A 15,806-nucleotide genomic window follows, 5' to 3' on the forward strand; every position below is an offset into this window, starting at 1 on the left:
TTTTGCTGAAGCCTGGAGAGCAAGAGGTGTCGGTGCGCACCGACACCTCTCGCTCTCCAGGCTCTAGGAAGCTATCCGCAAGCCTTGCGCGCCCGGGGGAACTCCCCCCGGGCGCGCCCGGCTTGCGGGAGCACGGGGCGCCCTTCGGAGGGCGCCCCGTGCTTCGCGCAGGTGTCGGCAAGCCTTGCGCATCGGGGGAACTCCCCCCGGGAGCGCAAGGCTTGCGGGTGGCAGCCTGCAGCGCGGGGCATGGGGCGCCCTGAAGCAGAGCGCCCCTCGCGCCGGGCAGACATCCGCAGCGTGGGGAGCCCTGCGGGAGTTCCCGCAGGGCTCCCCACGCTGCGGATAGCAGCCTGCCGCCCGACGCGCGGGGCGCCCTGATGCAGAGCACCCCTCGCGCCGGGCAGACATCGGCCAGCCCCACAAGCTCAGGGGACAGCGGGGAGGTGCAGCACCGCCATCCCACTGTTCCCCGACCTGGTTTTGGGGGGGAAATAAAGGGGGGGAAATTTTCCTTTATTTCCCCCCAAAAAAAGTAGGTGCGTCCTGTGGGATGAAAAATACGGTATTTAAATACATTAGAAGCAACAACAACAACAAAAGGACTAGGGAGGCAGCTAACCTTTTAAGACAAGGGAAGAAAAAGAGATTACAGGAAGCTGAGTTAATTCTTTGCATCTGTATTCATTGTTGAAGATGGAGGGCAGATCCCCGAGTCTGAACCAACATACCATTTTAGAGATCATTAGGAAAGGGACTGAAAATAAAACAGCCAATGACATTATACAAATCTACAGTGTAACCACACTTCAAATATACCTCTGGCCATTAATGCACCTCAAAAAGGATGTAGAGCTGGAAAAAGTTCAGAAAAGGGCAACAAAGATTTATCATGGGGCTGGAACAACCCACTTATTAGGAAATGTGACAACATTTGGAGCTTTTTAGTTTAGAAAAAAGGTAAACAACATTATAGAGGTGTATAAAATTATGCACGGTCTCATAACACTAGAATTTGGGGTCATCTATTGAAGCTGGATATTGGAAGAGTCAGGACAGACAAAAGGAAGTACTTATTCACATAGCACATTTGCTACCTTAAGATGTAGCCATAGCACTCACTTGAATAGCTTTAAAGAGACAAATTCATGAAGCATAAGGCTATCAATGGCTACTGGTAATGACGGCTGCAGTGCCATCTCCAGTGTTGGAGTCAGTTGGCCTCTGAATACCAACTGGATGCTGAATTGAATGGGCTTTGGTCTGATACAGAAGGGCTGGTCTTAAACATCTGAATGACGACAAGAGCATTAACTATATATTAAGTTAATAGTCTGAGTCCTCTATGTCCACGTACATTATTTGTGAGGAACGAAGGCTATGCCATACCTCGTGCAACCTAGCAACTTTGACTGTGAGAACATGTCTTTGCTGACAGGTACCAGAACAAAGGCAGAATTATTTTCTAAACGTTATTATTAGAATGAGCTGTGCATGCAGAATCAAATTCATGATTTTCTCCCCTGGAAAGCTGCACCCGCCCCCCCCAAGGAATTACAAAGCAGTAGGTGCTGTACAAAAATTCTAGGCTGAAGATTCATTTCAGAAGACTAGCCCTGTTGTGTCTTACTTGCTACCAAGTTTACCTTCCAAAACATTGAAAATATCCTCTAGTGACTTGTATACACACTGAAGGAATTCTTGCACGTTCCTAGCCGGGTAGGCAGAAACATTACATCCAATCCAGTTGTCATGAACTCCATATCCGACACCAAAACCATCATGCACCACTGGTGCAAATCCACCCATATTCACAGCAGGACTGCTCAGAGTGCTTGTGGAGAGAATGTTATGATTAATCTGGGCATAAGCTTGGTCCTGGTAAAAGTCTGGCACAGGGATACCTCTGGATTCTGCCAGATGCCGCAAGCCGTACAAGTGTCGATCAAATCCCTGACCTGTCAAGACAAAATGCAGTAATGAATGACACTGCAGAAAACATTTCCTGTATTTATGGCTTAACTCAGGGGTCAGCAACCTTTTTCAGCTGTGGGCCGGTCCACCATCCCTCAGACCATGTGGTGGGCTGGACTATATTGGGGGGGGGGAATGAACGAATTCCTATGCCCCACAAATAACCCAGAGATGGATTTTAAATAAAAGCACACATTCTACTCGTGTAAAAACACCAGGCAGGCCCCACAAATAACCCAGAGATGCATTTTAAATAAAAGGACACATTCTACTCATGTAAAAATATGCTGATTCCCGGACTGTCCGTGGGCCGGATTGAGAAGGCGATTGGATCGCATCAGGCCCACGGACTTTAGGTTGCCTACCCCTTGCTTAACTCTACTTCCAAAGCCACAAAGTTAATAGACAAGCTGCTCTTGCTTGGTTTAAAAAATAAAAGCGCTATTGTGCCAAAATATGTGCACATCTTTCTCATTTGTTCAAACAAATACTAAAACCACAACTAGACTATCCAAAGTTGCCCTTTTTCTTTGCTGAAAGGCCTTGCAGTAGAGAACTCTTCCCCAACCTGGTACCCTCCAGATGTTTTGGACTACAACTCCCATCACCCCGAGCATCAGTCATGCTGGCTTGGGGAGCTGATGGGAGTTGTAATCAAACAACATCTGAAGGGCACCAGGCTGAGAAGGCTGCAGTAGAAACTCAAGCAAACAAGGGAGTACCAAAAACAAGGGAGTCATTTGAAAATCTTCTACAGAGGACTGGGGGAACCTTTCAGAATAGCCTGGGAAATGGGATGGAGGAATTGGTGGTAATTACTCCCCAACCTCCTTTACAGGAGCCTTTACAGAAACGTCCTTGTCGTGAATATAAAAGCACCTTTAGATCCAGCTCACTACAGTAACACAAGGATAAAATTAAAATGTACCTGGAAAGGCTGTTTTGCATATTGCAAATAAGTATTTTTCAAACATTCATATAATGAAGACAGATTCTGGATAAGTCTTTTCAAAACGCTATTTAAATGTAGGGAACGTATTTAACTCTGCAAACACGCTAGCTGTGTGAGTGAATGTGATGCAAGGGTCCAGCAAGACACTCTGCGTCAAGGTGAAAATTGCTCTGAACCCATTTGGTCTATCTTGACCAAAGCCACCAGGGAGAGGGACTGCATCCGATGCTAAAAAACGAACTGAGAGAGGCGGCTTCGCAAGTCACCTTGCCACTTACCCATAGCAGCTTCTTTTGTGAGCTGGTTGTGGAACTTGGAGCACTCCGCAATCATCTGCTGCAGTTCTGCGGCACTGTGCTTGGGCAGATTCCTGACTAAAGCCTCTGAACACTTTTTTGTATGAACTGAGGCAGGACGGATGGTTTCAGTGCGACCGTGTTTGAATGCTGCTGTGCTGCAAGATTCATAGGTGGCAACAGTTTGGCCATATTGCCGTAGAAAAGCCACCTGGAAGGCAAGTTGCGTTATAGCATCAGGACTCAGCTTCTGCTTCTTTAGGAACTCCTTGCCTCCTTTTTCAAACTGAATGGCCTCCAGAGTCAGCGTTTTCACAGTGGCGTCAAAATTCTGTTTGGCCTTAGTAATTCCTTCTTTTAAGGCATTGTTCAATTTAAAGCTCAGCTTCTGTACAGCTGCGGCAGAATCAACAGTAGCAGGCTGAGATGATGGAGCAATCGCAGGCAACTGGGTGCTGTCTTTAAACACTTCGTTTTGGAATCTGAGTACAGCTACACCATCTCCCCAGGCGTGCTCAAAGTGAACAGCTGCGGTGCCATCTTTGGCTAAAATAAGGTTGAAGGATTTGTCATACCACCTGTTGACTCCATCACCGTGCAGCATAGTATGGGACAAGTGGTTGAGATCTTTAATTGGAAAGTCATCAAGGCACAGGCAGAAGATTGCGGAATCCACCTTTGTTAAAGCTTCCTTATTGCCATTCTCAAGTAGCTCTTGTCTCAGCCGTGCCCATGTATCCCTGTTTTCGCTAGTCAAGCAAGCAAGAGGGAAGGCTGGAACTGGGCTGCTGTCGGAAATGATGTACTTTAGGTGTGCTTGAATTTCTGAAGGGGCCACTATGTTCCCATCTCTATCTAGAACATCAAACACATAGAAGTTTCCATTTCTAAGCACTAATAAGTGCCGCTTGCTTTCATCTGTAAACAGCTCATCCTTGCTGAGCTTAGGCAGCCGTGTGGAATTAAAAAGCCTGAAGTACTGGGACATGTCTAGTGGGTAGGCATTCACCATATAGGCACCAAACCACGAGAGAGAGGAAGGCACAAACCGAATGAACCTTTTGAAAGCTTGTGTGTCGCTTTTGGATGGGTTGAGATGAAAAACCTCTGGCTCTAAAAAGCCAGCCCTGAGAGTCTTCAAGAAACGCAGAGCAGAAACTGTCATGTTAGTTGCTCTCACAAGCTGGTCGTTATATTCAGCTTTGGGGTCAGGGTTGAAAGCCATAAACGGATTGAAGTTCAAAACCACCGATTCACGTGCCCGTAAGTACATGTCAAACCAGGGACCTAAAATTGAGAGGCGGACAGAACAGATCAACACAAAAGACCATAAGACAAACAAGGCTCATAAACATGAAATGTGGGCAAATGTTTATGAGAGGGACCTTCTTTTTTTAATTTGTGGGCCAGGAGGTATGGTAAACATGCTAGGTTTCTAAGCTCCTGCAATCCAAAAGATATCACCTTCTGATTTCTTCTTTGTGGAATTAACATGCATAATATATGTTTATTGCTTGAGGGCTACAATTTTGCATCTATGATCCATTCACAATTTGCTCTCCTTTTTGACATACCATTGTGTTGTGTCGTCTTGGGTGAGGGGAGGGGGAAGAGAGAAAGAACATTTACTTGTTTACCTGCCTATCCACTTCTGCTCTTTCCTCACCATCTTCCTTTACCTTTTCTGTTCCTTCCTCTTCCTCTTTTCTGCAACAAGTCTCAGTTCCTCAGCCATGGTTTCATGTCTAATCCCTGTCTTCATTCTAGCCACTAAAGTAACTGAATTTTACACTTGGCTTAAAACCTGTGGTTTTTCTTCACAAATACAGGGGCTGCAAAGTAAATTTTAGTGGGAGATGAAAGGCAACACTCTACACAGTTCAAGCAGTAACATAAATGCATTAGAATAATTTTCAAGCTGATGCTTTGAAAATTCTTCAGTTTTATAGCTTAGTAACATTCAAAGTTTACAGCAGGATGGTTTTTAAATAGCAATACAACAGCAAAAACCCTAGGGAAATGTAAAATTGAACATTCCCTTTAGTGTTTAGCATGCCCTCTTTAATTCATAAAGCATTCCAGAGAAAGCCCTTAGGTAAGGAAGTGACCCAGTCCTGTGAAATGCTCTGCCAACAGAGATGCAGAAGCCACCTTCTGTTTCAACCTTTAAACGCCTGCTGAAAATTTTCCCATGCTGCCAGGCTTATCCAGGCAATTAAAGCATTTTTCCATAATCATTAGTGGATGGTCTTCAGTTTTAAATTTTCATGTGTTTATATATGTATGTGTATTATCAGCCATTTCATTTAAAATAATAATAATAATAATACAGCATGCAAATGCATACGCACACACACACAATTACTTCAGTAAGTACCGTATTTTTCGCACTATAGGACGCACTTTTCCCCCTCCAAAAATGAAGGGGAAATGTGTGTGCGTCCTATGGTGCGAATGCAGGCTTTCACTGAAGCCTGGAGAGCGAGAGGGGTCGGTGCGCACCGACCCCTCTAGCTCTCCAGGCTTCAGGAGAGCCCCACCGCCAGCCCCACAAGCTCGGGGGACAGCGGGAGAGGTGCAGCGCGCCCTTCCTGCTGTCCCCCGACTTGGCTAGAAGGCTGGCGACGGGGAGAAGCCTGCTCCTCCCCGTCGCCAGCCCCGCAAACTCGGGAGACAGCGGGAGAGGCGCAGAGCGCCATCCCGCTGTCCCCCGACTTGGCTAGAAGGCTGGCGGGGGGGAGAAGCCTGCTCCTCCCCGTCGCCAGCCCTGCAAACTCGGGGGACAGCGGGAGAGGCGCAGCGCGCCGTTCCCGCTGTCCCCCGACTTGGCTAGAAGGCTGGCGACGGGGAGAAGCCTGCTCCTCCCCGTCGCCAGCCCCGCAAACTCGGGGGACAGCGGGAGAGGCGCAGTGCGCCCTTCCTGCTGTCCCCCGACTTGGCTAGAAGGCTGGCGACGGGGAGAAGCCTGCTCCTCCCCGTCGCCAGCCCCGCAAACTCGGGGGACAGCGGGAGAGGCGCAGCGCGCCCTTCCTGCTGTCCCCCGACTTGGCTAGAAGGCTGGCGGGGGGGGGGAGAAGCCTGCTCCTCCCCGTCGCCAGCCCCGCAAACTCGGGGGACAGCGGGAGAGGCGCAGCGCGCCCTTCCTGCTGTCCCCCGACTTGGCTAGAAGGCTGGCGACGGGGAGAAGCCTGCTCCTCCCCGTCGCCAGCCCCGCAAACTCGGGGGACAGCGGGAGAGGCGCAGCGCGCCCTTCCCGCTGTCCCCCGACTTGGCTAGAAGGCTGACGGGGGGGGGGAGAAGCCTGCTCCTCCCCGTCACCAGCCCTGCAAACTCGGGGGACAGCGGGAGAGGCGCAGCGCGCCCTTCCCGCTGTCCCCCGACTTGGCTAGAAGGCTGGCGGGAGGGGGGAGAAGCCTGCTCCTCCCCGTCGCCAGACCCACAAACTCGGGGGACAGCGGGAGAGGCGCAGCGCGCCATCCCGCTGTCTCCCGACATGGTTTGGAGGCTGGTGGAGGGCTTCCTCCTCCCCCAGCCCCGCAAGCTCCCAGAGCGATGCGAAAGCTGTGCGCAGCTTCGGCATGGCTCTGGGTCCCCTTCTGGGGGAGGGGGAAGCTCGGGCTTCCCCGCCCCAGCCCCGCGCCTGGGGGGGGGAATAAATTTTTTCCCCTTTATTTCCCCCCCCAAATCTAGGTGCGTCCTATGGACCGGTGCGTCCTATCGTGCGAAAAATACGGTACTTAAGAAAATCATCCACAGGTATTGACAAAACCAATAAGCTGCATGTTTTATACCAAGCAACCATGGTATGAGATATGACAGAAGAGTGGCAATGATGGGGGGCAATGGCACATATTGCACATATTTAGCCCACCAATTCTAGTCTTCAGGGGATTGGGCAACACTTACACCTTCACTGCAAAATAGTTCAGCTCTCTTTTGTGGTGCTGGCTTGAATTGTTTGCAGCCATTAGGCTTGAATGATTTGCTCTTTCATCTGCAAATGCCCACTTATCCCTGTATCAACATCAACTAGGTCACTGCCTGTTTACTAGGAAGGGAGACCCTTACCTTTCATTCTCCTATTCATCAAAGACAAATAAAAAATAGATGAATGTCTTAGAATCATAGAACTGTCGAGTTGGAAGGGACCCCACGGTCCTCTAGTTCAACCCCCTGCAATGCAGGAATAGCCAGGCACTACTTCATTTTCAAGTAAAATCAAATGAATAAAAAAGAGAACAGGATTTTTTCCTCTTTCACATGACAACTGCAACAGCAGAACTAACGTGCCAATTCCCCCTGGTCCCCATATTTGAATGTCAGCCATATTTCAGTGTAGAACCCTTTCAACTCCCGCCCGGGGGAACCAATGTCCCCACTGTGGAAGGGATGTGTGGGTCCAGAATTGGTTTCCAGTCACTTATGGACTCATTGTTAAAACAGTGTTTATGGAAGACAATCTTACTCGGCTACGAGTGATTGCCAAAGAAGAAGACGACCCTTTAAATCCATGGCTATAGCATGGATATCACCCTTTATTCTTCATTTATAATGGAAGGTTTATAATTTGGCTCACCTTCAACATCATTTTAACATTCTTGAGTATCAAAAAAAGGGGGGAAAGTACAGTGGTACCTCAGGTTACATATGCTTCAGGTTACAGACTCCGCTAACCCAGAAATACTGCTTCAGGTTAAGAATTTTGCTTCAGGATGAGAACAGAAATCGTGCTCCAGCAGCGCGGCAGCAGTGGGAGGCCCCATTAGCTAAAGTGGTGCTTCAGGTTAAGAACAGTTTCAGGTTAAGAACAGGCCTCCGGAACGAATTAAATACTTAACCCAAGGTACCACTGTATTGCAGTTCACACTCACTAATTTCACTATCATTTATGTGCAGTGCAGAGTATCTTGGGTGTCAGGCATCACAAGCACTCAGTAGTCAGTGAGCTAATTTGATGAGGAATTACAATAGTGGAGAATATGGGTGGAATTTACAGATACCAGGTTTGCTCTGTACATAAACTCTTCTGCTCTCCACCGATATCCTTATAAGCTACAACAACAATGTGCCTTTGGGGGCTAAATTAATAAAAATCACTAACCTAAACACTATAGACATTCTCTTGCTTTCTTTCCTCTGTCTCTGTCTCTCAATCACTTTTGTCCTATTAAATTTGCCGTCTCCTTTTCTTTATTCTCTGGTCTTGCTGTCTGCATCTTTCATCTTTCTTGTTCTTTGATAAAAGAAACGCTGTTCTCTCTCTCTGTCATCCTGCCTGCCTTCTCAAAGGCAAGCCATTTTATAGTATTGACTAGATTCTCCAAAGGTGGGACTTGCTTCAACATCCTGAAATAGATTTACATGTGGTTTGAGGCACTCATTGGATCACCGCAGCAACTATTTCCCTTCCTTGTGCTTTCCGTTTAAGAACTACACAGGCGGCATTCAATAATTCATCCCATCCACCCACCCACACTGCACCCTCACCAAATCTGCTCCAGAGGGTGGGGGAACCCCTAGAATAAATTTAAGTGGCACAAAGGGGAAGACTGTTCCATCGCACAAGCAGAGATCCTTGCACTGATGGACTTAGTACTACACTGGAGACAACTTAGGATATTTTATTGTAGTGGTAAGCTTTCCTTCCCATTTCCTTCATTGCCACTTTCCAAGGCAAGAGATGAGATACAAGAGGTTGCCTTATACCAAGTCAGACCACTGACCCATCTAGTTCACTACTGTTTGTTCCAATTAGCAGCATCTCTCCAACGTCGCAGGCAGAGGTGGTGCCTATGTACTACCTGAAATCCTTTAACTAGAGATGCCAGGGATTAAGCCTGAGGCCCTCGGCATGCACAGTGACCTAGCAGTTAGCTATGACCTCAAGTTCCAATGCTGGAGCCATCAACACAGCTCCAGGAATCTGCCTATGCAACCAATTCTCCCTCTCTCTGCATAAAATGACCTTTTAGTCCAAGACATCATATTCTTATGGGATTAGAAGTCGATATTAGACTTTGTAAACCAAGAAACAAGACACTGCAGAATGAAGTCTTCAGAACCAAACGTGCCTAAAGTAATGAATGGTGCTGTGCTCAAGGGACCGTGCACCTTTTATGTTGTTGATACTTTGATTCTGGTTGTCTGTACTTTAAAGAGTATGTCTGGGTCAACATTACTTGCCAGGTGAAGATGTTTCCATGACATCTTGCTATTTCAGGGGAAAAGATAAGTCAGTTGTTTTGGAGTACTGATTGTAACATTGTCAAGAGCATTTCAAATCAGAGAGTATCCAGCTTCATTAACCTGAAACTAAGGTTAATGATAACTAAGGTTAATGATAAACATGCCTGTTTATCACTTAGCTGGCTAAAGCATCGGGGTGACTTGCAAGTGTGAATGAACTTTCATACTTACTACCTTCAACACAAAGCTTTTTAATGACATCAATTTAGACATGCCACAGAGAATCAAATGTTGAGCATTCAAAAGATGCATGCAAGTAAGCAAGCTGCAGAAGAGTTAATGATCAGAGTGCGCCCTCTAACGTGCCAGATTCTAGTATGTTCTCAAGCAAGCAGTTTGAGGAACAGATACCAAGAATGCAAAGCAGGTTTCACAATTACTTCCTTACCTGAAATATAACTAGTGTGCTTATTTTGCTTGTCTTGTGCAACCAACTGCTCATGTAATTCTCTACCAATTCCATCCCTAAAATTGACAGCGAGTTGTTCAGTTTTCCTTTAAAAAGAGAGAGTGAGAGAGAGAGAAATTAAGTAAAATTGTGGTGCCTTTCTGAGAGTCAAGAAGAAAACATCCCGTGTGGCTGGACTGGTATGACTCCTCCCTTCCCCACCCTTGATGTTGCAAATGCTCCTGGCTAAGAATGAGGAAAGGCTGTTGTTAATTCAAAGGCTGAAGTTGATCCATTCTGGATCTACACTGGAAGAAGGTTCTGTAATCACTATGCTGAATGTGTAAGGATACAAGAACTAGTTTGGACTGGCGCACTGTGCTACTATTTTATCATAGGTACCTGTCAGCTCAGGCAACCTGGTGTGATATGGATAAACTGAAGTCTACAGTTCGAAGACTTGCATTTCAGAAATGGTTAATATTTCATGGAGGGTTTGATGTTCTAGGCTCACACCTGCCACTCAGGGAGCAGCCAGGCAATCTTGGGAGAATACTGATTTCTTTAAAAAAACACTTCAGTCCAGTTTTCAGCCCAGATTCAGGACAGAAACAGCCTTGGTTTTCCTGCTGGGTGATGTATGCTGGGAACTGGACAAGGGGAGTGCAATTCTATTGATCCCCTTGAATCTCTCTGTTGCACTCGCTACTATCAGTCATGGTATCCTTCTGGGCCATCTTGCTGGGTTGGCACGGGGGGCACACTATTGTGTTGGTGCCAGTTCCTCATGGAGGATCAGTCCCGGAAAGTTGCACCCCTTGGCCTTTGGCATCAAGGTTCTATTCTGTCCCCCCTGCTGGTTTACACCTATATGAAAGTGCTGGGAGAACTCACCCAAAGGTTTGGACTGCAGTGTCACCAATATGTGGATGACAGCTAGCTCTACTCTCTCTTTCAGCTGTTAATCCCAAGGAGTCTGTGAAACCTTAATAGGAACCTGGAAACAGTTTTAACTGGATGAGGGCAATTAGCTAAAACTGTATCTAGGCAAGATACCTGTGCTCTGGGTGGGGAAGCCGAATTATCTGGCTAAAGAGACAGGATTGAACTCTCCTGAACGACTACATTTGTTGTTTGGCAGTTCTCCTGGACTTGGGACTGTCTGTGGAAGCACAGGTTACATCTGTGGTTAGGAGCGCCTTTTTCCTACTGAGGCTAGGATGCAAGCTTTTGCCTTACCTAGAGAGATCAGACCTTGCCTCAGTAATCCACACACTATTCACATCTAGGACAGACAACTGTGGGCAGACTGCTGCCTTTAAGTTGAGAAACTTCAACTGGTGCAGAATGCTGCTGCTTGGTTGCTAGATGGTGCACAGTAATCACAGAATGCAACTCCTATTCTGTACCAGTCGTACTGGTTGCAGGTTGTGTTTCTGAATCCAATTCAAAGTGTTGATTTTGACCTTTAAAGCCACCAGTGGCTTGAGCCTGTGTCCTCTAAAAGACCAGGAACACAATACAAGTCTCCTAGAATACAGTCATACCATGGAAGTCAAACAGATTCCATTCCAGAAGTCTGTTCGACTTCCAAAACTTTTGGAAACTAAGGCACGGATTCTGATTGGCTGCAGATTGGCCAATCAGAAGCTGCGTCAGACGTTCGGGTTCCAAAGAACGTTCGCAAACCGGAACACTCACTTCTGGGTTTGCAGCATTTGGGAGCCAAAACATTTGACTTGCAAGGTGTTCGGAATCCAAGGTATGACTGTATTGATATTTGCCTCAGAAGCTCTGCTCATATGCCCACCTGCCAGGCTGATGCTACTGGTGAGCTTGAGAGACAAGGTCCTTTCCATGGTGGCCCCCAAACTGTGTAACTCCCTCCCTACAGAGGTGCATAATCCTTCAACATTGCTACTGTTGATATATATACTGTCTTTGGTTTCTTCTTTTTTCTTACCTGAATTGGGCATCATCTAAAAGAGGCTTTTGAGCATTTAGGTATCTTCTGATTGTGTCTTCAAGTTTTGGAATAGGCAAACTAATAAGGCAGGAGAAGAGAAGCAAAACAATATAAGGCCACACCATGTTAAACATTCCAAAGGAAAAGGCAAGAATAATACTGTTCTGTGTAATAACTAGCTTTCCCTAGCAATTTATTGTAAGTTAAATGCAGGTATGAAAGGACCTCAGTCTAAAATAATCCCTTACTAACTACACATTAACCTTTTGTACACTGACCCCATTTCTCTTTAGATCAGGCTTTGCCTGGTACCTTCCTGACATTCTGGATGACAGCCCCCATAGCTGTCATTGAAATCCCAATTAGCTGCTCTGAAGTTAGAAGAATAAATAAAGAAGGTTCTGAAAGTTACAGAGAATGTCCATTACCTTGTATTAAAGTTTATGGTACAATATACAGTATCCTAGTATATACAAATAGCAAACTTGTTTTTCAAGTGCCAATATTCAGGTAGCCAAACCAATAACATACCTTCAACAAAGCCTTGGGGAAACCCAAGGATTGCTAAAGTCCCCTCCCCCGAAAAAAACATTTAGCAGGAAAAACCTAAATGGGAGGGGGAATCAAAAACAACAGCTCAAAAGAAGTGTGCATGCACACGAAAGCTTATACCAGAACAAACTTGGTCTATAAGGTGCTACTGGACAATTTTTTAAATTTTTATTATTTTTATTTCGACTGCGTCAGACCAACACGGCTACCTACCTGAATCTACAGCTCAAAAAACAGCCACAAAAAAACTGACCATTCTCAGTGGGCACAGAATGCTAACAGGGAGGAGATGGAATGGACTATCCTGGAAAAGCTGAACTCTGAACAGGAGCACTGCAATATTTTGCTGCAGGTTCTACTTTTATGTTAACATTTAAGGGGCACCAGATCTGCAAATCTTTTACCAATTTTTGTAACTTGGAAGTTTTCAAGGCTTATAAGGAACTGCTATATGACAAATATACTTCTAAAACATATTAGTCACAATCCAAAGAAAAGTAGATTCCACTGAATTTCTCTGGTACTTAGGCACACTAAGAATATAACTATTATCTTTACAGTGTGATCCTAAATATGTTTATTTAGAAGTACATCACAGCAAACAATACACGAAGCAAACAAGCTGAAACAGTTTTATTTTCTCCAAACTTTTCCATATGTTTTTGCCTGGTACTCTTAAAGTAGGCAAAAAAGCATGAGGGAACTAATATATTAGTTTAAATTTAAATATAGATGGCAATCATGAAAATCACGCCCTGCTTTTAGCACTAACCTTTCACCTACATACTGTACCTTTATCTCAGCCTAAATGAAGACAGAAGGCTTTGCATTACCAGTTGTATTACATATGCTTCTCCTCTTTCTCTCTGGCAATGAACTGTGCCCTCTTCCAGAACTAATTTGCTTTTGAAAGCGGTAGGAACTAACATAAGGAACCTCTCCAGATCACATTAACATAGCAAATCCTTTCGCTGCTGTACTCACTGAAACACTGTACCATTTCTATCCATGCAATGTAATTTTGTGAGTCAATCCATGGGATCTTATCTATGTCAAGTTAATGAATGTAACCCAGGGGTGATAGTGCTTCCTGACTGATTGAACACTGAGTAAAAAGGGCACAATCTTGTTTAGGTGCGCTATGGGGGCAGGGGGAGAGACACCTGGCGTTTTCAGGCAAAGAGGAAGCCCTCCAGTGGGTGGCTGTCTGAGTTATTAAAAAAACCTGTGGGATACCTGTGCCCTCCAGATGCTATTGGACTCCAATTCCCATCAGCCTCAGTCAGCAACATCCAGTAGGTAATGTCCCCCTCCCCCTCGCTGATCTGCTTGTGACATCCACTCAGAGGGTAGGCAAACTGTATTCTTTGGGCTACAGCTGAAAGGTCCAGATGTGAAAGCACACCTGTACCTTTTAAGACTCGCATTGAAGGGAGATTGTAAAAAATGCAGCACTTCACCGTGATGGAGAACTGGGATCCTACAGCATTCTCTTTTTCACCTAATGGGGTTCTTAATAAAGGTCTCTTGTGTCCTGGATTTGGCAACATCTAATTAGAAATGCTTCAACGCCCAGCTTAATTACAACGTGCCTTGCCTCCAGTCTCCCTGTAAAGCCCTGCATGTATTGATTTATTATATTTATATCCCATTTTTCCTCCAAGGAGCTCAAGGCGGTGCACATGGTTGTCATCCTCCTCCTCTCCATTTTATTTTCACAACAACCCTGTGAGGGAAGGAGGTTAGACTGAGAGTGACTAGCTCATCGAGCTTCGCGGCCGAGGGTGGCGGGCGGTCATTTGAACTCTGGCCTCTCCCAGGCTCTAGCCACTCTGCCCCCTGCACATGCTCCAGAGACCCGCGCTCCGCTTTCCATCTTGGCAAGGCTGAGCACCGAAAAGCACCGCCCTGCTCAGAAGGAAGGAGGCGGAGCCAGGAACCAAACTTGCTCTAGAGGCGCCCTTGCCAAGAAACCTGGCCGGCAGCGGGGGCGCCTCAGGCCAAGCCCAGCCCTCTCCTCCTCCTCCTCCCGCCGCAGAAGCGCCACCTTACCGGGGAAGGCTCTTCTGATAATGCATGGTGGGCACGAGGCTGCGGTGCAAATACTGGGAGACGGAGCCGTCCTGGCTGTAGTTTCTCCGCGGCCCGGCCAGGGCAGGCGGGAGCAGGGCGGCAGACGCCCCGCAGAAGCGCGGCCAAGGAGAGAAGAGCAGCGCCGCCGTCGCCATGCTGAGCTCGTCACTTTCCCGGTGCGGCCGCCGCCAGCTCCTCCTCCTCCCTCCGCGCCGCAGCCAACTCCTGCGCCGCCCCTGGGAGGAGTCAGCTTGGGCCTCCCTGGGAGGAGGAAGCAGGAGCACGGCAGCTGTAGGCCACAGCCTCGGAGGAGGAAAGGGCTAGGGACCGCTTGGTGGTCCGCGACACTCAGCCGACCCAGCGTCATGGCAAACGCAAGACCCTTTTGTCCCGCCTGCATTCAGCTTCCCAGTTCCTGAAACTGCAGAGGCTTTGGGCGCTTCGTGCTGCCGAGAAGGGACGGGGAGCAGCTCTCAGCAGCGGCCTCCCTCCCGCAAGGGGATGCCGCTGTTCATTCAGCTGGGAGGCGGCCACCAGAGCCTGCCTTCTGGCGCATCAGCACTGTGCCCTGCCCGGGGATTGCTCTGCTCCACAGGCGCACTTCGCTCAGCGCCCCATAAATCAGCGGGGCAGGAAAGAAGCTGCTGTGCAGGTTTCCGCGCCCTCCGCGGGCAAGGGCCGCTGCTGGCAGCTTGTTTCCCAGTTTCCAGAGTTTCCAGGCTGGCGTCCAGGAGGCTTCCGGGGAGCACCGTTCTCGCTGGCTGCTCGTGCTAACAAGAAAAGCTCGACGGCAGCCACATAGTTCCGAGGAACGCTCCGCTAGCGGCGGCCCCTTCGTCATGCGGCTACAGACGTCGTCCGTCAAGGCGCCCACCGAGCCTTTGCAATGTTTGGCGGCGACATCCCCCTTTCTGATCCGTGGTGGTCGCTAGTCCTGATGCAGCAGGCTGTTCTTATGTGCTTAGCTGTAGGCTCTCCCCACCATTTGGAAACCTACGTGATGCACAAGCATCTTATCTGCTGAAAAGCTTTGATCTTGTGTGACATGTTTAAACATGTTCAGAGGCATATCGAGGGTCCTTTGCACCCTTGATAAAGGGCTGTACCAGCACACACATCCCAGAAAAATAAATCACTTTGTTACAATAACCACAACCACATTAAAAATTGTCATTTTACGCAACCAAACTACTTGGAGCATCTGAAGTGAGGGTGAGGCGACGAGGAAGGGCAAAAAAACCCGCATGTTTTTGTGCCGTGGTGCAAGAAGGATGGGAAGCTTCTCCCATGTTTAATCTTACTGCAATAGCGGCAGTGCATCAACATGTGCATATACATCATATACTCCATAGTGATTTT

At 47.4% G+C, this 15,806-nt stretch overlaps 1 protein-coding gene across 4 annotated transcripts; it reads right to left on the reverse strand.

The window, feature by feature from the left end:
* Nucleotides 1–1,452: 1,452 nt before the first annotated feature.
* Nucleotides 1,453–14,982, reverse strand: CPT2 (carnitine palmitoyltransferase 2). 4 transcript variants are annotated; one of them, XM_053392410.1, is made up of 5 exons: nucleotides 14,427–14,982; nucleotides 11,820–11,900; nucleotides 9,857–9,963; nucleotides 3,205–4,509; nucleotides 1,453–1,958 (listed from the first exon to the last, which is right to left on the reverse strand). In XM_053392410.1, the coding sequence occupies exons 1-5, from the start codon at nucleotides 14,600–14,602 to the stop codon at nucleotides 1,627–1,629; spliced, it is 2,001 nt and encodes a 666-aa protein (XP_053248385.1). In that variant the 5' UTR covers nucleotides 14,603–14,982; the 3' UTR covers nucleotides 1,453–1,626. The 4 variants fall into 4 exon arrangements, with proteins under 4 accessions (XP_053248385.1, XP_053248387.1, XP_053248386.1 ...); XM_053392412.1 differs by lacking the exons at nucleotides 11,820–11,900; nucleotides 14,427–14,982 and adding an exon at nucleotides 4,860–5,054 and having other exon boundaries at nucleotides 9,857–9,881; XM_053392411.1 differs by lacking the exons at nucleotides 9,857–9,963; nucleotides 11,820–11,900; nucleotides 14,427–14,982 and adding an exon at nucleotides 8,324–9,848.
* Between the last annotated feature and the right edge of the window lie 824 nt (nucleotides 14,983–15,806).

The sequence above is a fragment of the Podarcis raffonei genome, chromosome 6, assembly GCF_027172205.1.
Source record: "Podarcis raffonei isolate rPodRaf1 chromosome 6, rPodRaf1.pri, whole genome shotgun sequence".
In the NCBI taxonomy this organism is placed as follows: domain Eukaryota; kingdom Metazoa; phylum Chordata; class Lepidosauria; order Squamata; family Lacertidae; genus Podarcis; species Podarcis raffonei.